Source organism: Malurus melanocephalus, unplaced genomic scaffold, assembly GCF_030028575.1.
Source record: "Malurus melanocephalus ecotype Western Australia unplaced genomic scaffold, MMel_1.1 scaffold_757, whole genome shotgun sequence".
Taxonomy (NCBI): domain Eukaryota; kingdom Metazoa; phylum Chordata; class Aves; order Passeriformes; family Maluridae; genus Malurus; species Malurus melanocephalus.
This window is the reverse complement of record NW_026623989.1, coordinates 156,697-173,592: the sequence shown is the minus strand read 5'-3', so window position 1 is coordinate 173,592 and position 16,896 is coordinate 156,697. Positions and strand designations below refer to the sequence as shown.

At 48.5% G+C, this 16,896-nt stretch overlaps 1 protein-coding gene across 1 annotated transcript in view; it reads right to left on the bottom strand.

Moving 5' to 3' along the window:
- Nucleotides 1–251: 251 nt before the first annotated feature.
- Nucleotides 252–16,896, bottom strand: part of FKBP15 (FKBP prolyl isomerase family member 15) — a 25,119-nt gene continuing 8,474 nt past the window's right edge. Inside the window, exons 10-29 of the mRNA XM_057384918.1 lie at nt 16,769–16,896; nt 15,725–15,773; nt 14,934–15,053; nt 14,615–14,708; nt 13,834–13,937; nt 13,072–13,165; nt 12,119–12,228; nt 11,631–11,741; nt 10,913–11,007; nt 10,212–10,314; nt 6,863–7,034; nt 5,905–6,041; nt 5,448–5,603; nt 4,860–5,012; nt 4,457–4,549; nt 3,931–4,041; nt 3,028–3,135; nt 2,097–2,815; nt 1,581–1,671; nt 252–902 (exon numbers count right to left, since the gene is read on the bottom strand). Of these exons, the coding sequence (XP_057240901.1) occupies nt 828–902; nt 1,581–1,671; nt 2,097–2,815; nt 3,028–3,135; nt 3,931–4,041; nt 4,457–4,549; nt 4,860–5,012; nt 5,448–5,603; nt 5,905–6,041; nt 6,863–7,034; nt 10,212–10,314; nt 10,913–11,007; nt 11,631–11,741; nt 12,119–12,228; nt 13,072–13,165; nt 13,834–13,937; nt 14,615–14,708; nt 14,934–15,053; nt 15,725–15,773; nt 16,769–16,896 (2,823 nt within the window). The 3' untranslated portion in view covers nt 252–827. The remainder of the gene's footprint in view (nt 903–1,580; nt 1,672–2,096; nt 2,816–3,027; nt 3,136–3,930; nt 4,042–4,456; nt 4,550–4,859; nt 5,013–5,447; nt 5,604–5,904; nt 6,042–6,862; nt 7,035–10,211; nt 10,315–10,912; nt 11,008–11,630; nt 11,742–12,118; nt 12,229–13,071; nt 13,166–13,833; nt 13,938–14,614; nt 14,709–14,933; nt 15,054–15,724; nt 15,774–16,768) is intronic.

The window sequence follows — 16,896 nt, the reverse complement described above, 5'->3', positions numbered from 1 at the left end:
CTACCAAACATGCAGCACCTCCTGGAGCTGAAACCCAGCACAGCAAAACCTATCAGAGCTCTGGGCACGGGAGGGGAGCTGCTGGGAGACTCTGTGCAGCACAGGGCAGGGATTGGGCTCCTGGAACCCGGAGCTGCTACAGCCCTGCCCAGGCCCTGCTGTAACAGAGCTCAAGGTCCGGCAGCACTGAGGGCTCCAGCAGCACTGCRGGGTCCRGCAGCACYGMRRGGTSCAGCAGCACTGMRGGSTCCAGCAGCMCTCGGTGCCCAYCTGAACCACCTCAGCCCCCGGGGCTCCCCGAGCTGCTGGTGCAGAGCTGGTGGCCCACAGGAAACACTTGTCTGGGATTCCTGGGGGAATCTCCAGTGGCACATGGCTCAGACACAGTGGGGAGAAGGTGCAGTGGCCCCAGGAGCCACCCTGGGGACTAAGAGAAATATCCCAAGGAATTCTTCACTAGGGAAGGAGATTTTAGTCTGATTTTTTAACAGGCTATTGCCTCTACAGGGTCGTGCCAGACTTGCTCTGCTGAAGCACTTCACTGAGTTTCTATCTGCATAAAGTTTGAGGTTAATGAATGCAGGGCTCAGGGGAGGGGGCCAGTGCTGGGAGRTGCTGTGGGATTGGGTGGCTCCTGCACTCAGCCCCACCCCAGCACATTTGGCAGCTCAGAGCGAGGGGCTGAGCACCGGTGAGTGCAAACAGAGCCCCCGTGCTGCATTGGGGTGCTCCCTGCTCATTGCCAGTGTCCCACGGATGCAGCTTGCCAAGGRCTCAGGGCACAGGAAGAGACCATGCCCACAGGAGAGGGCCCAGCAGCCACATCTTCATCCCAGCCAGTCCAGGTCATCGTCATCGTCGTCACCGAAGAGTGGTGCGGGAGGGGGACGGCCCTTCATGCTCTGCAGGGCACAGCAGAGGGAAACTGGTCAGCCCCAGCAGCCTCCTGGMATTTCATAATCACTGCACCAAACTGCTCTGAAATCTCTGCCCGYGGTAAGGAGCTGGGAACAAGCAGCCTCATTACCCCAGTTTTTATTTCTCATATGACGTCTTAGGGTTTAGATTGGGTTTTGATTAGATAGCAGGAAAAATTCTTGATGGAAAGGAATGTAAAGCACTCCACTAGCTGCCCAGGGCAGCGTGGGGTCACCATCCCTGGAAGTGATCAAAMAGTGGGTGCATGTGGCACTTGAGCCCTGGCTCAGTGATGTGTGGTGCTGCATGGATGGCTGGACTTGAGGACCTTAAAGGTCTTTTTTCCAACCTTGAGGATTCTGTGGTTCTGTGATTCCAGAAGCTGCTTAGAGACTAAAAAGAATTGGAGAGGGGCCAGACACCAAAACCCTTCAATTAACCTGGCAAGCCCCACGGATTTCATGAAAGGAGTGTGTCACCACTCCCTTGGCCAAGCCAGCCCCTCCCAGCTCAGTCACCAGCCCCAGASACTCCTGATGCACCCAGGGAATGGATGGGGAGCCCTGAGCTCTGCCAGACCCCACTGCCACCCAGAGGATTCTGCAGACAAGCTCCAGCCCGTGCCTCAACCAGAGCAAAGCCCCAAATACCCACACACATACCACTTCCTCCTCATCCTCCTCTTCCGAGGCAGCTTGAGGCTTCAGTGGTTTAGGAGATGGTGTTTCAAAGAAGTTGTCATCCTCAAAGAGGCTGCAAAGGAGATAAAGAATGAACAGCTCGCTCAGAGGGTGGGATTTGCTTTTACAGATTCTGTCACAGGGAGATGGAAAAGCTTYGTCACTGAGGGAAACCTTTAAGGCAGGTCCTGTTCACAAGGGCAGGGCAGCCCTGGGACCTGGCAGGCACCAGGATCAGACTGCACAGAACTGCACAATCCCCTGGGAATGCTATCCACTGCCTCCACCAGCCAGGAGGCTGCTCTGGGGCTGTGCCCAGTGTGATGTGCCCCAGGCAGCCTGATCTGTGCCAGGTCCTGGCTGGTGCCACCCAATGCCAGCACTCTGAGGGAGTTGCAGCCCCCAGCCTGTGCTGTCCTGCAGCAGGGACACACCTGAGCAGTCCCTGGGTCTGCTGCCCCAGCCCAGCTGCCCGTGGCACCCAGCAGCACAGCTCACCTGCAATCTCTGTGCCTGGGGCTGGAGCCCGGTGTCTGCAGCACTGGAGTCTTTCCCAGGAGAGCTGAGCCTGGCTCTGCTGTGCTGGACTCTGAGGCAGCTCCATCCCATGGGTCTGTGACACTCCCTTCCTCCCCATTTAAGGGAGGAGGCTCCAAACCTTCCCCAGCCTCCTCTGCCTTCTGCTCCCCAGCTGGGTGTGCTGGAGGTGCTGCCACATCCCCTGCTCCTGGCTTGGTCTCTGGAACAGGAGCTTCTGCAGCTTCTGCCTGCACAGACACTGCAGAGGGAGCAKGCTCTGGGTCAGCTGTGCTGATGGGAACACTCTCCAGCCCAGAAACAGGCTGGTCTGCAAGGACAGGCCCTTTCTCAGGATCCAGGCTGGATTCAGCTGCGGCAGGGAGATGCTCCTCCTGGACCTTCTCTTCTTCTGTCACCTCACTGCTCTGTGTCCCCTGCTCCTCCTCAGGAGGTGTGGGCCTGGCAGAGTGAGGAGCAGTCTGCCCTTCCTGCTCAGCCTCCAGGGAGCCTCTGGCTGYTCCCCCAGGATCAGCTGGGGATGCAGTGCCCAGGGTTGGGCTGTGCTGCAGGGGCTCTCCGTGCTCTATCTTTGCTCCAGGTGATCTCTCCTGTCTCCCTGCTGCTGTGCCACATTCTCCATTTTCCCTGCCATGACCTGGTTCCTCCTGCTGCCTGTTGAGCAGCTGCAGTGTCACAGTCTGAAAAAGAGAGCAGAGAACACAAATACAAACCAGCACAGATCCCTGTGTCATCTCCTGCTGCCAGGCTGCTTTGCCACCCACAACAAATTCCCCTTCAGTTCTTTCAGTCTCACACATTGGTGGGTTTAGCCCAAGGTTCTCTCTCTCTCTCTCTCTCTCTCTCTCTCTCCTCTCACACCATCCCCTGGTGTCTGGTACCACTGTCATACCTTGATGGTGTTCATGACAAGCCCCAGGACTGTCCTGCCGCTGTACATCTCATCCAGTTCAAACTCACCCCGAAGGGACTGAAATACACCATTCATTATCTTCTTGACCTGCAAAAGAGCAAGGCAGGAAACAGAGGTGCAATTCATTAGCATGTGAAGCACTGCACTCAGCATCAAGCACTTCTCCAGGGAAAGGAACAATAAATCCAAACACACACAGGTGGTTTTTCAAAGAATCCACTTTTKAAACCTAAAATCCTCATATCAGGCCACTTTAATTCAGAACCACTCTATATGTACCAAATTCCCTCCCAAACTGAGGCACACTGCACAAAACCAAGGCAGACTGGCATTTACTACTTATTTCAGGTTTTAAATCTAAACCTCAAATCTGAAGTTTTAACAAAAAAAATCTTGAAACAACAGACAGCAAAGTGTGTGGTAAGAAGATGCAGTGAGGCTCTTTATAAGGGYRTGTAGAGACAGGACAAGGGGAAGGTGTTTAACAGTGCCAGAAGGCAGAGTTGGATGGGATATTGGGAAGGAATTGCTCCTTGTAAGGGTGGGGAGGCCCTGGCACAGGGTGCCCAGAGAAGCTGTGGCTGCCCCTGGATCCCTGGCAGTGACCAACACTGGGGCTTGGAGCAGYCTGGGACAGTGGAAGGTGTCCCTGCCCATGGCAGGGGGTGGAATTGGTGRGGYTTAAGGYCCCTTCMAACCCAAACCATTGARTGTKASTGTGATTCCAGGATAAGATCCCATTCCTTCTTCCTCTGTGGACTGTTACTACAAACAGTGCTCTGTGGACAAAATTGTTTTTCCTTCTTATGTCATTTCAAAGAGAAATAACCTAAGGTAAAAGCATTTGCTTAAGAAGGAGAAGTACTGGAGAGTGAAGCTCACCTGTTCAGTGAAGTCTGCAGGGGAAGCTCCATCCTGATCCTCCTGCAGGGCTCGGATCCGTTCCTCGTAGCGAGCCTTCAGCACYGCCACCTCTGCCTGCAGGGCTGAGTACTGCCAAGGGAAACTCACCCTCAGAGCAGCTCCTCACACCACAGCCTCTCCTGGCTGCGTGCCTGGGGAGCCACAAACTGAGCCACAAACTCTGAGGGGAGTTTTGAGCAGGGCTTTGATAGTGTCACAAAAGACCTGGCTGAAAGCAACAGCACCAAGATAAGGACACCAGCCTTGGAGTCACAGTTATGGGATCAGCTCCTCAAGTGCCACCAAGAATGGGGGGGTGCAGCATCACTGAGTGAAATGAGGGCWGGGTCTCATCACTGCACCTGTTGTGGTTTGCTGGAAGCCCAGTGAAATTATCMCTTCYCTGCCACATTCTGGAACTCCCATCMTCATTATTCTGGCCTAGCCWGAGGCTGGTGTMCCCTGCACCCCAGTTCCYAYCCAGCTGCTGTGCAATTCCCTTTACCTTCTCTTGGACAGGCTCCAGCTCCTCCAAACGCTGCTGAGCCTCAGACAATTTTTGCTCCTCTGTTTTTTTTGACTGCTTGAGAGCCGTGAGCTGAAACAAGAAGCAGAGCAGGTACARCCCCTGGCAGTATCACCCACTTCAAACAGTCTCTGCTCAGGAACAGCCATTCAGAATGGTGCAGGATGAGCAGATGTTTGTAGCTGGTGCTGTAATTCAGGGCTGTCAGCACCTTGGCTCTCCCTCCCTCACAACAACCCAACACAACAACCGCACACGGCTGAGATCAAGCTCCATAACAGGCAAGAAATGAGAAAATCCAGCCCCAGGCAGGGGGAGCAGACTGTTGGTTACAGTTTCTGGTATTTAGTGTCCCTATCAGCCACCACGAACAACCCTTTACCTTCTCTTCCAGCTGGGCCAGCTGGTGCTGCAGGGAGTCGCGGTGCTCACACAGCTCCTGGCACTGCCGCGCGTGCTGCTCCTTGGCTGAGGCCAGGGCACGCTCACAGCGCGCCTCACACTGTGCCTCCAGCTCTGCCTGGATCAGGGACAGCTGGAACAGAGACCACAGCATCACACACACACACACACACACACACACGGGATCTGTGTGCACAGCAGGGCAAAGCTCAGGCTGGACACCCACACACGGAGTGCTGCCCTGTGGCTGCCACCAGCTCCTGCCCACAACTCTCACTTCAGCTCCAGCCTCAGCCCCCCAGGCTGGCCACAAGGTCTGGCTCAGATTTCAGACCTCTTGGCATGTTTCTGAACAACTTTTCACTCCTCACCTTCTCTCCACCTTACTCTTCTCTCCACCACAAACTCAATTCGATGCCTCTCCTTTCCTCATTTTGACACTGACCCACAAATTCAAGCAGGTAACGCTTTCATTCTCCCCCTACCTGAGCATTTTCACATATATTGCCTACCTCTGTGTTCTCACAAGCCTTCCAGACCTGGAGCAGCAGTTCCCCTGACTCCTCACCTGCTCTGCTGCTGCCTGGTCAGTCGAGGTCCGGGCCTTTTTCAGGAGCTGCCGGAGCTTGTCCAGCTCCTGCTGGTASGACCTGCGGATTTCTTCCATCTCTTCCTCGGCCTGAGCTCTCTCCGARAGGGATTTCTTCTTCCTCTCTGCAAGATTCTGCAACACAGAACATGACACAGAACAGGCCAGACTGCACCAAAGCAGCTTCTCTTCCTCGAGCAGAAAGAGCTTCTTTAAGCAGGACTTGAAATCAAGCTGAGGTTATCTCAGAGGTAGGAATGTAACACATTAGTGGATGAGACATGAATAAATAAAACCCACATAAGCACAAAGGATCCCTAGCCTGCAGATGAGTCAAGATTTACTTAATTTACATATTTAAAAGCAAGAACCTTTGGTTAGCCTTTAGTTAGTAAACAACTGGAACCTCCAGCTCTGCTGCTGGCACTGGACATACCTTTTCCAGAGTCTCTTTTTCCACTTTCAGGTCTGCCAGCTCTTCCTCCAGGGCTGCAATCTTCATRTCCAGCTGTTTGCGGCTCTGTTTCTCTGCCTTGAACCTGCTCTGGGTGTCCTGAGAGGCTTCTTGGAGCTCTGCAAACAAATCACAATTCCCTGTGGGTTTGGGTGCTACTCCCATTTCAGGGGAGGACATTTGGGGGGTGCTGGGGAGGAGCAGAGCCTCTTGCAGAGGGAAGTCAATAACTCTGCTTGTGCCTGCAGTKGGGACTAGAATTTACCAAGAGCAGCCCATTCCAAAGCTTTGCAACCATTTCTGTGAAGCCGTTTTTCCCAATATCCAACCTAAATCTTCACTGGCACAACTTGAGGCCATTTTCTCTCCTCCTGTCCCTGTTCCCTGGAGCAGAGCCCGACCCCCCCGGCTGTCCCCTCCTGTCAGGGAGTTGTGCAGAGCCACAAGGTCCCCCTGGAGCCTCCTTTGCTCCAGGCTGAGCCCCTTKCCCAGCTCCTTCAGCTGCTTCTGGGGCTCCAGCCCTGTTCCCCAGCTCCTCCCTGGAATTGCTCCAGCCCCTCAATGAGGAGCCCAGAACTGACTCCAGAATTCAGGGTGGGGCCTCAGCACAGGGGAATGAATGAACACCTCAGGTTTTATCTTAACTTTTCATCCCCTGRGACATCTCTGGCTGCTCTACAAGACTTGGAGAGAAAAGCCAAGAGGCATCCCTGGGACAGAATGGTTTTGTTTGTTAAGTCAYCCCAGCCCTTCCTTTAGTGGTAACAAGGATGCACATCCTTCAGACATTTCAGTGCATGCCTATCCTTCTTCCATCCCCTGTGACTGATCCTAGGGAATGCAGGAATAGATACCCCAGAAGACAAGAAAAATCTGTGACTTCTAAAAGAGAGGAAGAGCCATGAAGGAGCTCTCAGAGCACAGGCAGAAGCAGCCTCACCTGCCACCTGTGCCTGCAGCTTGTTGAGCTGTGCCTCCTGTCTCTCTGCATCCTGCACAGCACAGGAGAGCTGCTTCCTCAGGTCCATCTCCTTCTTCTGGTGGGCAGTGAGCTCCAGCTGCAGCTGGGAAACCTGGGCTGTGGCAGCTGCCAGCTCYTCTGCAACCTTGGCCTGCAGCACAAATGGACCAGGGAAAAGGGAGGGGCAAAATGGATGCGTGAGGAAACAGCAGGACTGTTCTCTCAGAAGAGCTGGAAAAGGGCTGGAGGCCTGATCAGGGAAGACATCTCCAAATGGAAGAGGCAGCAATGACTTTTTTGCCCACACTGACTGGAAACTTGCACAAGTCCACCATAAAAACCTCACCACCACATCAGTGAGTGAGTGTTCCTGAAAAGGTTCAATGTGTTTAAGCCTAGTACCAGTGCCTGGTGGATCTGCAAACATCTATTTGGCTAAAAAGCCTGGGCTCCAACATCTGATTGTCTTCCATAAGCTGACAATTCACTGAAGAGCCATTAAAACACAGGCTTRGCCCAGCCAAAAGAGTGCCCTGTCCCCAGAGAACACAGCACGAGGTCAYCTCAGCTGCCACGGGGCAAGGCTGGCACTTCCCAGCACAGTCCCAGCCATTTGTGAATCTGTTTGGATTTAGCACTGCTGAGAGTTAGTGATTCACCTAAAACCAGGCACCAGCACAGCTCAACTTGTAAACAACGTTAGCAGGGGTTCAGGGCATCAAGACAGACACAAAGTCCCATTCCCAATCTCAGTGAGTGACACACAAAATGCAGAGAATGCTCTGCAAAGAGAGAGCTTGCACARGGAATCCCTAGACAGCTTCCACACCTCTGCCTATTTTGACATTCCCAACAGACTTTTCACATTCTTGTAACAGGTAAGTTCAGGAGAACTGTTTTTTTCTCTCTGCTTTATCCCCCTGAGAGAATTCCCTCCAGACTAGGACCAACACCTCCTGGCAGAGAAGAGCTGTGAGAAAAATTTTTCCAGCTATGGTGAGGATGAGGATGTGCTGACCTGGAGGGCTGGAATACCCCACCACTCATTTAAAAGAGGAGGCAGCGTTTCAGAGAGAGAATAAAACCTGATCTGCTTTCCTCTTATGTTTCCATAAATGTCCCACTGCTCTAACCCTGGCATGCTAAAACCAAACCCCATGGCTAAAGCACATCTAAAGGTTATTTTAACCCTGGCCTCTGTCTTTAATGGCAAATAAAGAAAACAAAAATAGAAAATCCTATGGCAGGAAGTGTTACTAGACAGGTTTCTACAGAGGATGCTTCATGTCCASAGCTCAGCTCCAGCCTCCAGCTTTCAGGCACCAAGAATCCTGGGTGCCCTGTACCTGCTCTGACAATGATCCTGCTCTCCCACAGGGAGTGGAACAAGCAGCAGTGTGAGATAATTCTTGGAAAGGGCTCCCTGAGAAAGAGGGGGCCAGTGGGGAGACACTGCCAGTTCCAAAGCCCTTCTCCCAGTGAAGGATCCATGCTAATCCAAATTCTGAGACAATTCTTTTCATGCCAATCAGTTTCTAGTTCAAGAGGAAGCTGGGCTGGCACTACCTATGGCACAACCATCTAGCACCTACACAGTCAGCAGACACTGCCTCACCTGGTCCCAGCCCCGTTCCACCGGCAGCATGTGCTGGGAAGAGAAAGCAGCAACAGGAAACAGGAAGGGTTAAGAACACAACTTGAAAGGCAGAGGCATCAGCAGAAAAGCAAAATGCTTCATAACAGGAGCCTAAGGCAAGCCAGAGAAGCCTTTAAATTACTCCAAGAACTGTAAAAGCTTAGACAGAAAAAAGTGAAGCCTGATGTAAAAAGAATGACACTAAAGGWACCCTTGGGGTGTGTTACACACCAGTCCTGTGTGTGACCTGCACTGGAGAGGGGGGGAATTACTTATGGTACACAAACTCTAAAGCTGGGACTTGCTCTGCCAAGAACAAAGATCCATTACCCAAAACAGTGAGTTACCAACACCTCAGTGACCCTGGGTACAACCAAATAAATGGTGAGTCCCTGTCTGGAAACAAACAACAGATAATACAGCTTCCAGTTCTCTTCCCTGGTTTTGTCTGTGCCTGGGGGTTCAGGGATTACAGCCACATAGTGAGCTGAGTTAGATAAAAGGAAGAGAAAGAAATATCAGCCTGTTAAAGTCAATTCTCTCACAAAACCAGGGGAAACCTTCTCCCAGTGTAAGTCAGGGCTTTCCTGGTCTGGCCTGAAGCCCTTTCATGGAACATCATCCCTGGCCAGTGAGTGCTCAATCAGTGGGGTCCTACTGAAGATGGGGCCCAAAAGACTCCTAAAGATCTTGTACTTCCAAAAGATGACCCCTCCCCATGTTACTTATCATGCAAGCAGGATGCTGTCCTCACTGGGAGAAAGGAATTGAATTTATTATTTCAGTCTGACTTATTCCTGGTTAGAATCTCTCACACTCCTACATATGGGAGTGCAACCTGGGCTGGGGGTGGGAAAACAATCCCCCTTCCCTGACTGCTCTCACCATTATTACTGCTCTGCTCTTCACCACACTTTGGAAAGCTGCAGTTTTRGTCAGTTTTAGGTGCACCATATTATGGTTCCCATGCAAGGAAGCATTTGTCACCTTCCATTTGAGATGGAGACCCAACTGAGCAGCAGAGCACAGTGCAAGATTGAACTTGGTGTAATTTAAGAAGCTGGTGCTTGGGAAAGCAGAGCAGGCACCATGCAATGGCAGAGCCAGAGCAGCACACCTGGGCTAGGCTGGCTACAGGGATGGCTCAGGATATGCAGCCATGCAGAAATGCATTTCACTGGTTTAAAAGCTACTTCCCAATAATCCCTTTCATAAAAGCACAGTGTGTTACTGGGAGAAACAAACAGCTTTTGATTAGCATTAAAAAAAGCACGAAAGTGCAATGAAGAAACTGCTGTAGAAAATAATTTTTCTTATATCTCTATTCACTCCATATCAGTTAAATAGAATGAACAACACTGCCTGAGACTGTCAGTGCAACTAAATAACTTGAAGTTTTTCCAGCCCCAAAAGCCCTGTGGTACACAGTTCCTCAACACACTGGCCACATACCTACACAGTTAACAATAAATCACACACTTTCTGACAAAATAAGAATATTAAAGTGAAGACAACATAAAATGATTATATCCTCTGGGATGCTTTTGTCACAAAAAACATCAAAACATTCAATTTTTTTTCTCAAAACCAAACTCAGAACTGCAGTTGCTTTCAAGAAAACTATTTTAAGCCTTGACTAACAAGGTTTCAGCTTTAGTGCAACAAGCCTGGCTTGATTCATGCCATCATTACCTTCTCCTGCTCTGCATGCAACACTCTTGCCTGTGTGTTCTCATTTGTTGTCTGCAGTGAGTGGTTCCTCTGCTCCATCAGCAGGTTACTCTGCTCCACGTATCTGTGAACAGGGAGAACAATGAGCACTCCTGGAAATGCAGGACTGAGAGCTAAAGCTCAGATAGAAAAAGTGACAATTCAAAGCACAGAAGTTCTCTAATTTATGACAAGTGACCAGTTTTGCAGGTTGTGCTGCACAAGAGGCTGATATCAGGTGGGAGAGCTGTGCCTGGCACAGCAGAGATTTCATCAGTTGGGAGAAGTGTTTTACTCTCCAGGAGTGCTTAATTTTCTCATCACGTACTCAAGARTTTTGATAACTTGGTATCAGCTGAGCTTCACCAGGGACACCACAACCCCTACAATTTATTCACCTCACTAAAAATCCAGCAAAAATAGAGCAACTCCCAGAAGCAGGGCCAGTCTGCTCAAAGACAGCATGAGGGAATTTTTACCCCTTTTACACATTTATGTTTACTGTAAATCAGAGTTTTGGGGATAAGCCATACAAAGGGGTGTGGGGGAATCCCCCTCACCTTTAATACCTTATAAAAAAATCAAAAATACCAGAATACAGCTCTCTCCTAACAAACACCCCTCAGCCATGCCCAACTGTAAGCTGGAGAGTCTGGAAATGCAGTGAGGCTCTCACCCCTTACCTCTGGTTGCGCTCGATCAACTCACTGATCTTCTCATTCTGCTCCTCAATGCGACTGCTCTTCTCAAATATCTCCTGCTTCAGTCTCTCRTTCTCCTAAAACACAGCTCAGCATGAACATTCAGCTCACTCACATTTCCTTGCAGCAGTTCCTAAAGCTTTGTTTGCAGGACAGTGGTGAGGCTCATCCCTGCTGYGGTACCAGCCCAGGAAGGCACCGTGCCACATTTAGCAGAATCCTGGCACAGGACAGTGGCTGCTAATTCACAATCTAGACAATGTTGTGCCTTGTTGACTTTTTTACCCAAAACTCCCAAGATTTTAAGGCTGCTGCTTAGAAAGGCTTCAAAGCATAAAATTAAGCAGTGAATACCAGAAGCAGGTGGTTTCTATAGCACAGCACTTCAGCTGTGCAACTGTGCTGATGGAGGCTGGAGGTTAAATCCATAATGGTTTGAGAAGCTGAACTTCTCTCCCATGAACCTTCTGCCAAGGCCTATTAAACCCCAACAGCTCTGGCTCAGAAAGTACCCAAACCCCAAACAGTTGAGAAGAGCCTTTTTGGAGAGGGAAAGAGGGATGAAACCATTGAGTCTCATCCTCATTTTGGCCACCCAAAACCAGAACAYGTGGGTGGGTGAGTGGACATTGGCTCTCATTAGGAAGAACAGTCTGAGCCCCAGCTCCTGTGGAAGTCAGAGCAGGCTGGCCAGGCTCACCTGGATGATGCGCTGGATATTGCTCATGATCATGGAGGCTTCCATGGTGACAGAGGAGATGCCAGGCAGCAGGGAGCTGTTAGCAGTGCTTTGCTTCTTCAGCTCCTCCACCTGCAGGAATGAGCCATTCTTAAGCCATTTGACATGAATTTATGGGTGCAGGTCAGAGTCAGACATTGCAAAGAGGCTTTTCACTGATCATCCTGCCCAGCTTCAGGGCAAAGGCTGCTGAATCAAGGGTGATACCTCCCAGAGGACAGGGAATCACTTCAAACAAAACGTCAGATGATATTCAAGACACAAGACAGCACCTTTCCCCAAGCCCAAGCTTTGATTTTTCACAGAGGTTGAACTGCTGCCACTTCAAGCTCTGATCATATTTGAATTTTACTCAGTTACTGCATCACTTAAACTTAATAAAGGCATTTAAATAGAGCCAGCTGCTCTCACCATGCCTGGAGAGCAGAAATGTCATGAACAGGCCATACCTTGGCAGCCAGGTGATCCATTTTATCCACCACTTTGCTCACTGCCAGTCGGATTTCAGTGTTGTGCTGCCGAGCTTCTGTCATCAAAAAGGAAGTGACATCTCCAGGTGCTTGAAGAGAAAAAACAGAGAGATTTATAGTGACAAGGGGAAATACCTGCACAGAGACACAGCAAAAATTCAGCAGCCATCAAAATCTGCCATCAGGGAGATTTCTCTTACAAGAAATAAAAGGGACCTGGTATTTGGAAAATCAAAAATGTAGGTATTTCCCAAATAACCTGAACAGGTTGATGAGTACAGGGAATTCTTGAGCTGAGAGCACTCAGATTAACAAGAGCAAAGCCCCGTGACACAGCAGAGCAGGAGAGGTACAATCTAAGTAGAGTCACACAAAGAGGCACAATCAAAGCACAGGAATGAAGGTCAGCTTCTGAAACTGCACTGAAAAAAACACTCCAAGCGATGCTCAGCCACACTGAAGACTTCACTAACTAGGATGTCTTAAATGGTTCTTTAAATGCCTTTAGTCATTCACAGGTTGTGCCCTTTACACTTCAATTCTTTTCCTACCAGGTAGGAAGCTGGTTACTATTACAGTTTTAGTTACAACAGGAAGCACCAGCTACCAAATKCCTTCAGTAACACACAGGCTTGGGAAGGCACAGAAATTCCAGCCCCTTCCACACTGCACAAAGCTCCTTATGGTAAGAAATAGATGGGTAAGTAACAGGAATTTACTGGGAAATGATTGCCCCTATTTGGTATTAGAAAATAAGCATTTATCAAACAGCACAGTGCTACCATAGCTACTAAACCAACACTACAAACAGTTTAGTGCACGTATTGCAGTAATAAAAAAACATTAAATAATAAAATATTATTTTATATAAAATAAGAATAATAACAAAAAAATTAAAAACCTCTGAGAAGGAGGTACTTTTTAAAACATACCTTGGTAAGGGGCAGGATACATCTGACCCACAGGCTGGAGCTGAGAAGCAGATGCAGCAGTTTGGGGGTAAGCAAATGCCATTCCTGGATATGCCTTGCAGGACAAGTTTAATAGGTTAGACTRTGTTTTGGTATTTCCCTATGACCTCAGAATTTTATATTTTTTTTAAGCCCAAGAGCAAGGATGATGTTTGGGAAGAAAAAAMCCCAAGAATTAAGGAGTTGGAAAGTCAAAATACACAATAGTCATTGTGAAAGGAAAGTAATACTCTTCTTTTGAGGCTTAGATAGGTGTTCAAGTTAGCACAGCTTAGTTAGTTCCCATTTTCATTCAAATTTTAGCAAAACCATGTTATCCAACATTTGTGAGAGTCACAAATCAGCATGTGAACAGCTCCCTCCAATATTATGCCAATTTGAGCACAATTTGAACACATTTCCTAAAAAAGGCTCAAAAAGCACAACACAACTTCAGTGCAACTTCACTGCTCATTACTAATGAACTTACAAGTTTTTTGTTGCATCCACTACAAAACCAGATSTTAACAAAGCCTTAGTTTAACTTTAAGGAGCCACCATTAAGCAGAAAATTAGTCATTTTTAATTAAATTCCAATAAGCATGTGATGAAAACCTGAGAATGCCRAAGAGCCTGGATTCTCACCCTTATGTTAAAGTCCTTGCTCCCAGCAATGGAGAAGACAATAAGACTCAGAAAAAAAAGACAGAAATGCCAACATTCCCCTTGATTTCATTGTGGTACCTGAAAGCCCTGTGCTCCTCCAGGCAGAGTGGAATGGGGCTGGATCGTTGCAGGAATTAAAGCAGCAGAAGATACTGAGGGTGCAGCACCAGATGCTTGAGGTACTGAAAAGGAAGAAATAAATTCAGCATGCCAGAAAGCAACCCGAAATAGTTTAATTCCCCTAATGTGAAATGGCAAAAAAACCCCAAAACAAACAAAAAAACCCCACAAATCACCAACTAGATAAAAATTTAACAAGAGCCTGTCTGCAGCCTTGTGAAAGTTAAATCCAGTCAAGCAAGTGATAATAGGTCAAGAAAAGAGCAACCTTTCACAGAAATCCCACTTGTAGCTACACTTTAACAACCTCTTTTCATTCACACAGAGATAGCTCTGAAGTTTATTGACACACAGTGTGACTCAGACAGCTCTGAGGGCTGCTCAGCTGACCAGCAGCTGATGTGACCATTCCATCATGGGCAGGCACATCCAGCCCTCTGCTGCCATTCACTTGGATTTCCATCATTCCCAAAAACTGCTGTTCACTGGGAAAGGATTTGTAACATTCCATTTACAAATCCCACAGCCTAGAAACCTCAGTGCACAGTGACAGAGCAGCACAACACCACAATGAAGAAACTCTCCAAGGATTCAGTTTTGTGCTTCATGGATTAGTGGCTGGTGGATCAGCAAGCCTTATCAGAAGCTATCAGTTCATATTTCAGTTCCTGAGAGGAATCCTCAATTCCCACAGCCCTCATGGAGTGGAATGTGAGTGAAGCACTTTCCAGCATATTACCTTGTGTGGACACTGTGGGCAGAACTGCCTGAGCTGGCTGGGAGGGTCTGGCTGAAGCCACTGGCTGTGTTGTCCCTCTCAGAGTATTTGGATCCTAAAAAAAAGTTCTGCATATTAAAAGAAACACTAAAGAACAAGCCAACAGCCTGAGTCCAAGGTCACTTGAGAAGGTGTTACCCCATKAGCCCAGTGGAACTTTTCTGTCACAGAACCACAGCAGACTTTGCCTGGACAGGGGGAGAGACACTGCTACAAATTCCACTTGAAGCAACCCCCAGGGTAGAAAAAGCATTAAGAGTCACACTGCTGTGACTGGTACCTCTATTTCTGAGTCACTGGAGTCAAGCTGACTGCCCGCTGTCCCAGCAAGGAAAGGCAGCATGGGCTGTCCCATTTTGGCCATTCGAGAAATCAGCTTCGCCTTTGCTACATCGGGGTTCTAAAAGAAACATTTAGTTACTCTCAGCCCAGGTATTACACACTTCAAAACCTCTGACTTAATTATGATTCAAGTTTGCAATGGCTGTGTGAAAATCTACTGTTCTAGCACACAAGGTAGCATAAAGATTTGTTAATCTGACTTTTTTTATATATCCTCTTCTGTGATGACAGYGTTGTCGCTACAGAGAAAAATCTACTCCTGCACAAAACAGCAACAAGAAAATGTTTGAATTCAGGAAGCTGCTTAGCAGCTTCTTCTATCTTGAGGCACACTCACAAAGTCTTCTCACCTATATAAACCTACCTTGAATGTCCCAATTCCGTTGTTATCAATTTAAAATTTACCCATTTATCCCAAACAGTAATCTTGTGAACATCCACATGGTCAAAGTCTCTGCATTTAAGAGTAGGACCTGGGACTGGGGTTCCTCAATTCCTGGCAATCACACAATCATTAARGCTGGAAARGACCTCTCAGRTCATGGAGTCCAACCATTAAMCATCAAGTCCAGCCATTAATCCTTTAAAAACAAGGCCCTATTCTGCTGTAAGGTGAAACAATGTCTTGCTTGCATAATGCTCACTTTATCCTCAGCAGTTACCAATGCTAAGRTGAAACCAAACAAGCTTCCCTACTCAAGCTTCAAATCAGGARAAGCCAGCACTTACTGCGAGCTGCTCACTGATGGAGTTGGACTTGGCCCGAACAGCTGGCTCCCTGCAAAGCCAAAAAGGGTGGAGATTAACCAAGAGGAAAATTCAGGATCCAACACTCTGGTTATAGATCCTGTCAAATACACTGTCCCTAGGAAAGCTGTTTTCTTGCATTATGAACATTTAACATTTCTTTTAGCCTACACTTCTGGGAGGTTCTTTGTAGTGCTTTCTGTATGTTCAGGACATTACTGTGGCCCATGGGAACAGGTGATTACAGAAAGATGGTTTTGTTGATTGCTCTAACAACCACATTCTGGTAAAAATAATTCTAACCAAGTCCAGTAACAAACTACTTATAGCAACAACAGAAGCACTCACTTGGGCTCCCTAAAAATGGTGACTGACCCATTTGAGGAACAGAACACAGAATTGTTAAGGTTGGAAAATACCTCTAATGTTGAGCCCAACCACTACCCAGGACCAGTGTGTTCACCACTAAACCATGTCCCCAAGTGCCACATTTGCACTTTCTGAACACCTCCAGCAATGGCAATCCCACCATGGGCAGCCTGAGCCAATGCCTGACCACTCCACCAGTGAAGGTTTTCCTAATATCCAACACAACCACCTCGAGTTACTCCAGGGGAAGTTTTTCTCCTGCCCAGTCACTTGCTGCCTGGGAGAAGAACCCAACCCCACCTGGCTACACCCTCTTTTCAGGTAATTGTAGAGGTGACAAGGTCCAAACTGATGACAGCAATGCCAGCTGAGATGAGACAGCTGTTACAGCAGCWCCCACACAGCTCAATCACCCTGGATCTCAGGAATGCTGGACAGGAATGACCTTCACTGAAGCCCATTCCAACTGCTTTAACCTGGAAGTCAACACTCAARCAGAAAATTCCTGCAAGTCCTGTCAGCAGACACTGCTCTGCCACATGGAGGGCACTGAGCTGGCACACAGAGGTGCCACATTTGCCAAATGATGTGTTAGTGCAGCACCGTGTTCATGGGCATTTATTTAACACAAGTGGTTTAAACCATGCTGCTTCTTACCCAGGCTTTGGAGGGATGGTAGAGGGAGGCAATAAACCCGTGTCTGAGGAAAAACCATCTGAGCTGGGAACTGGAGAAGGTGCAGCAGAATCCCTTGAACTCACACTCAGCCCATCTGAACCAGAGCA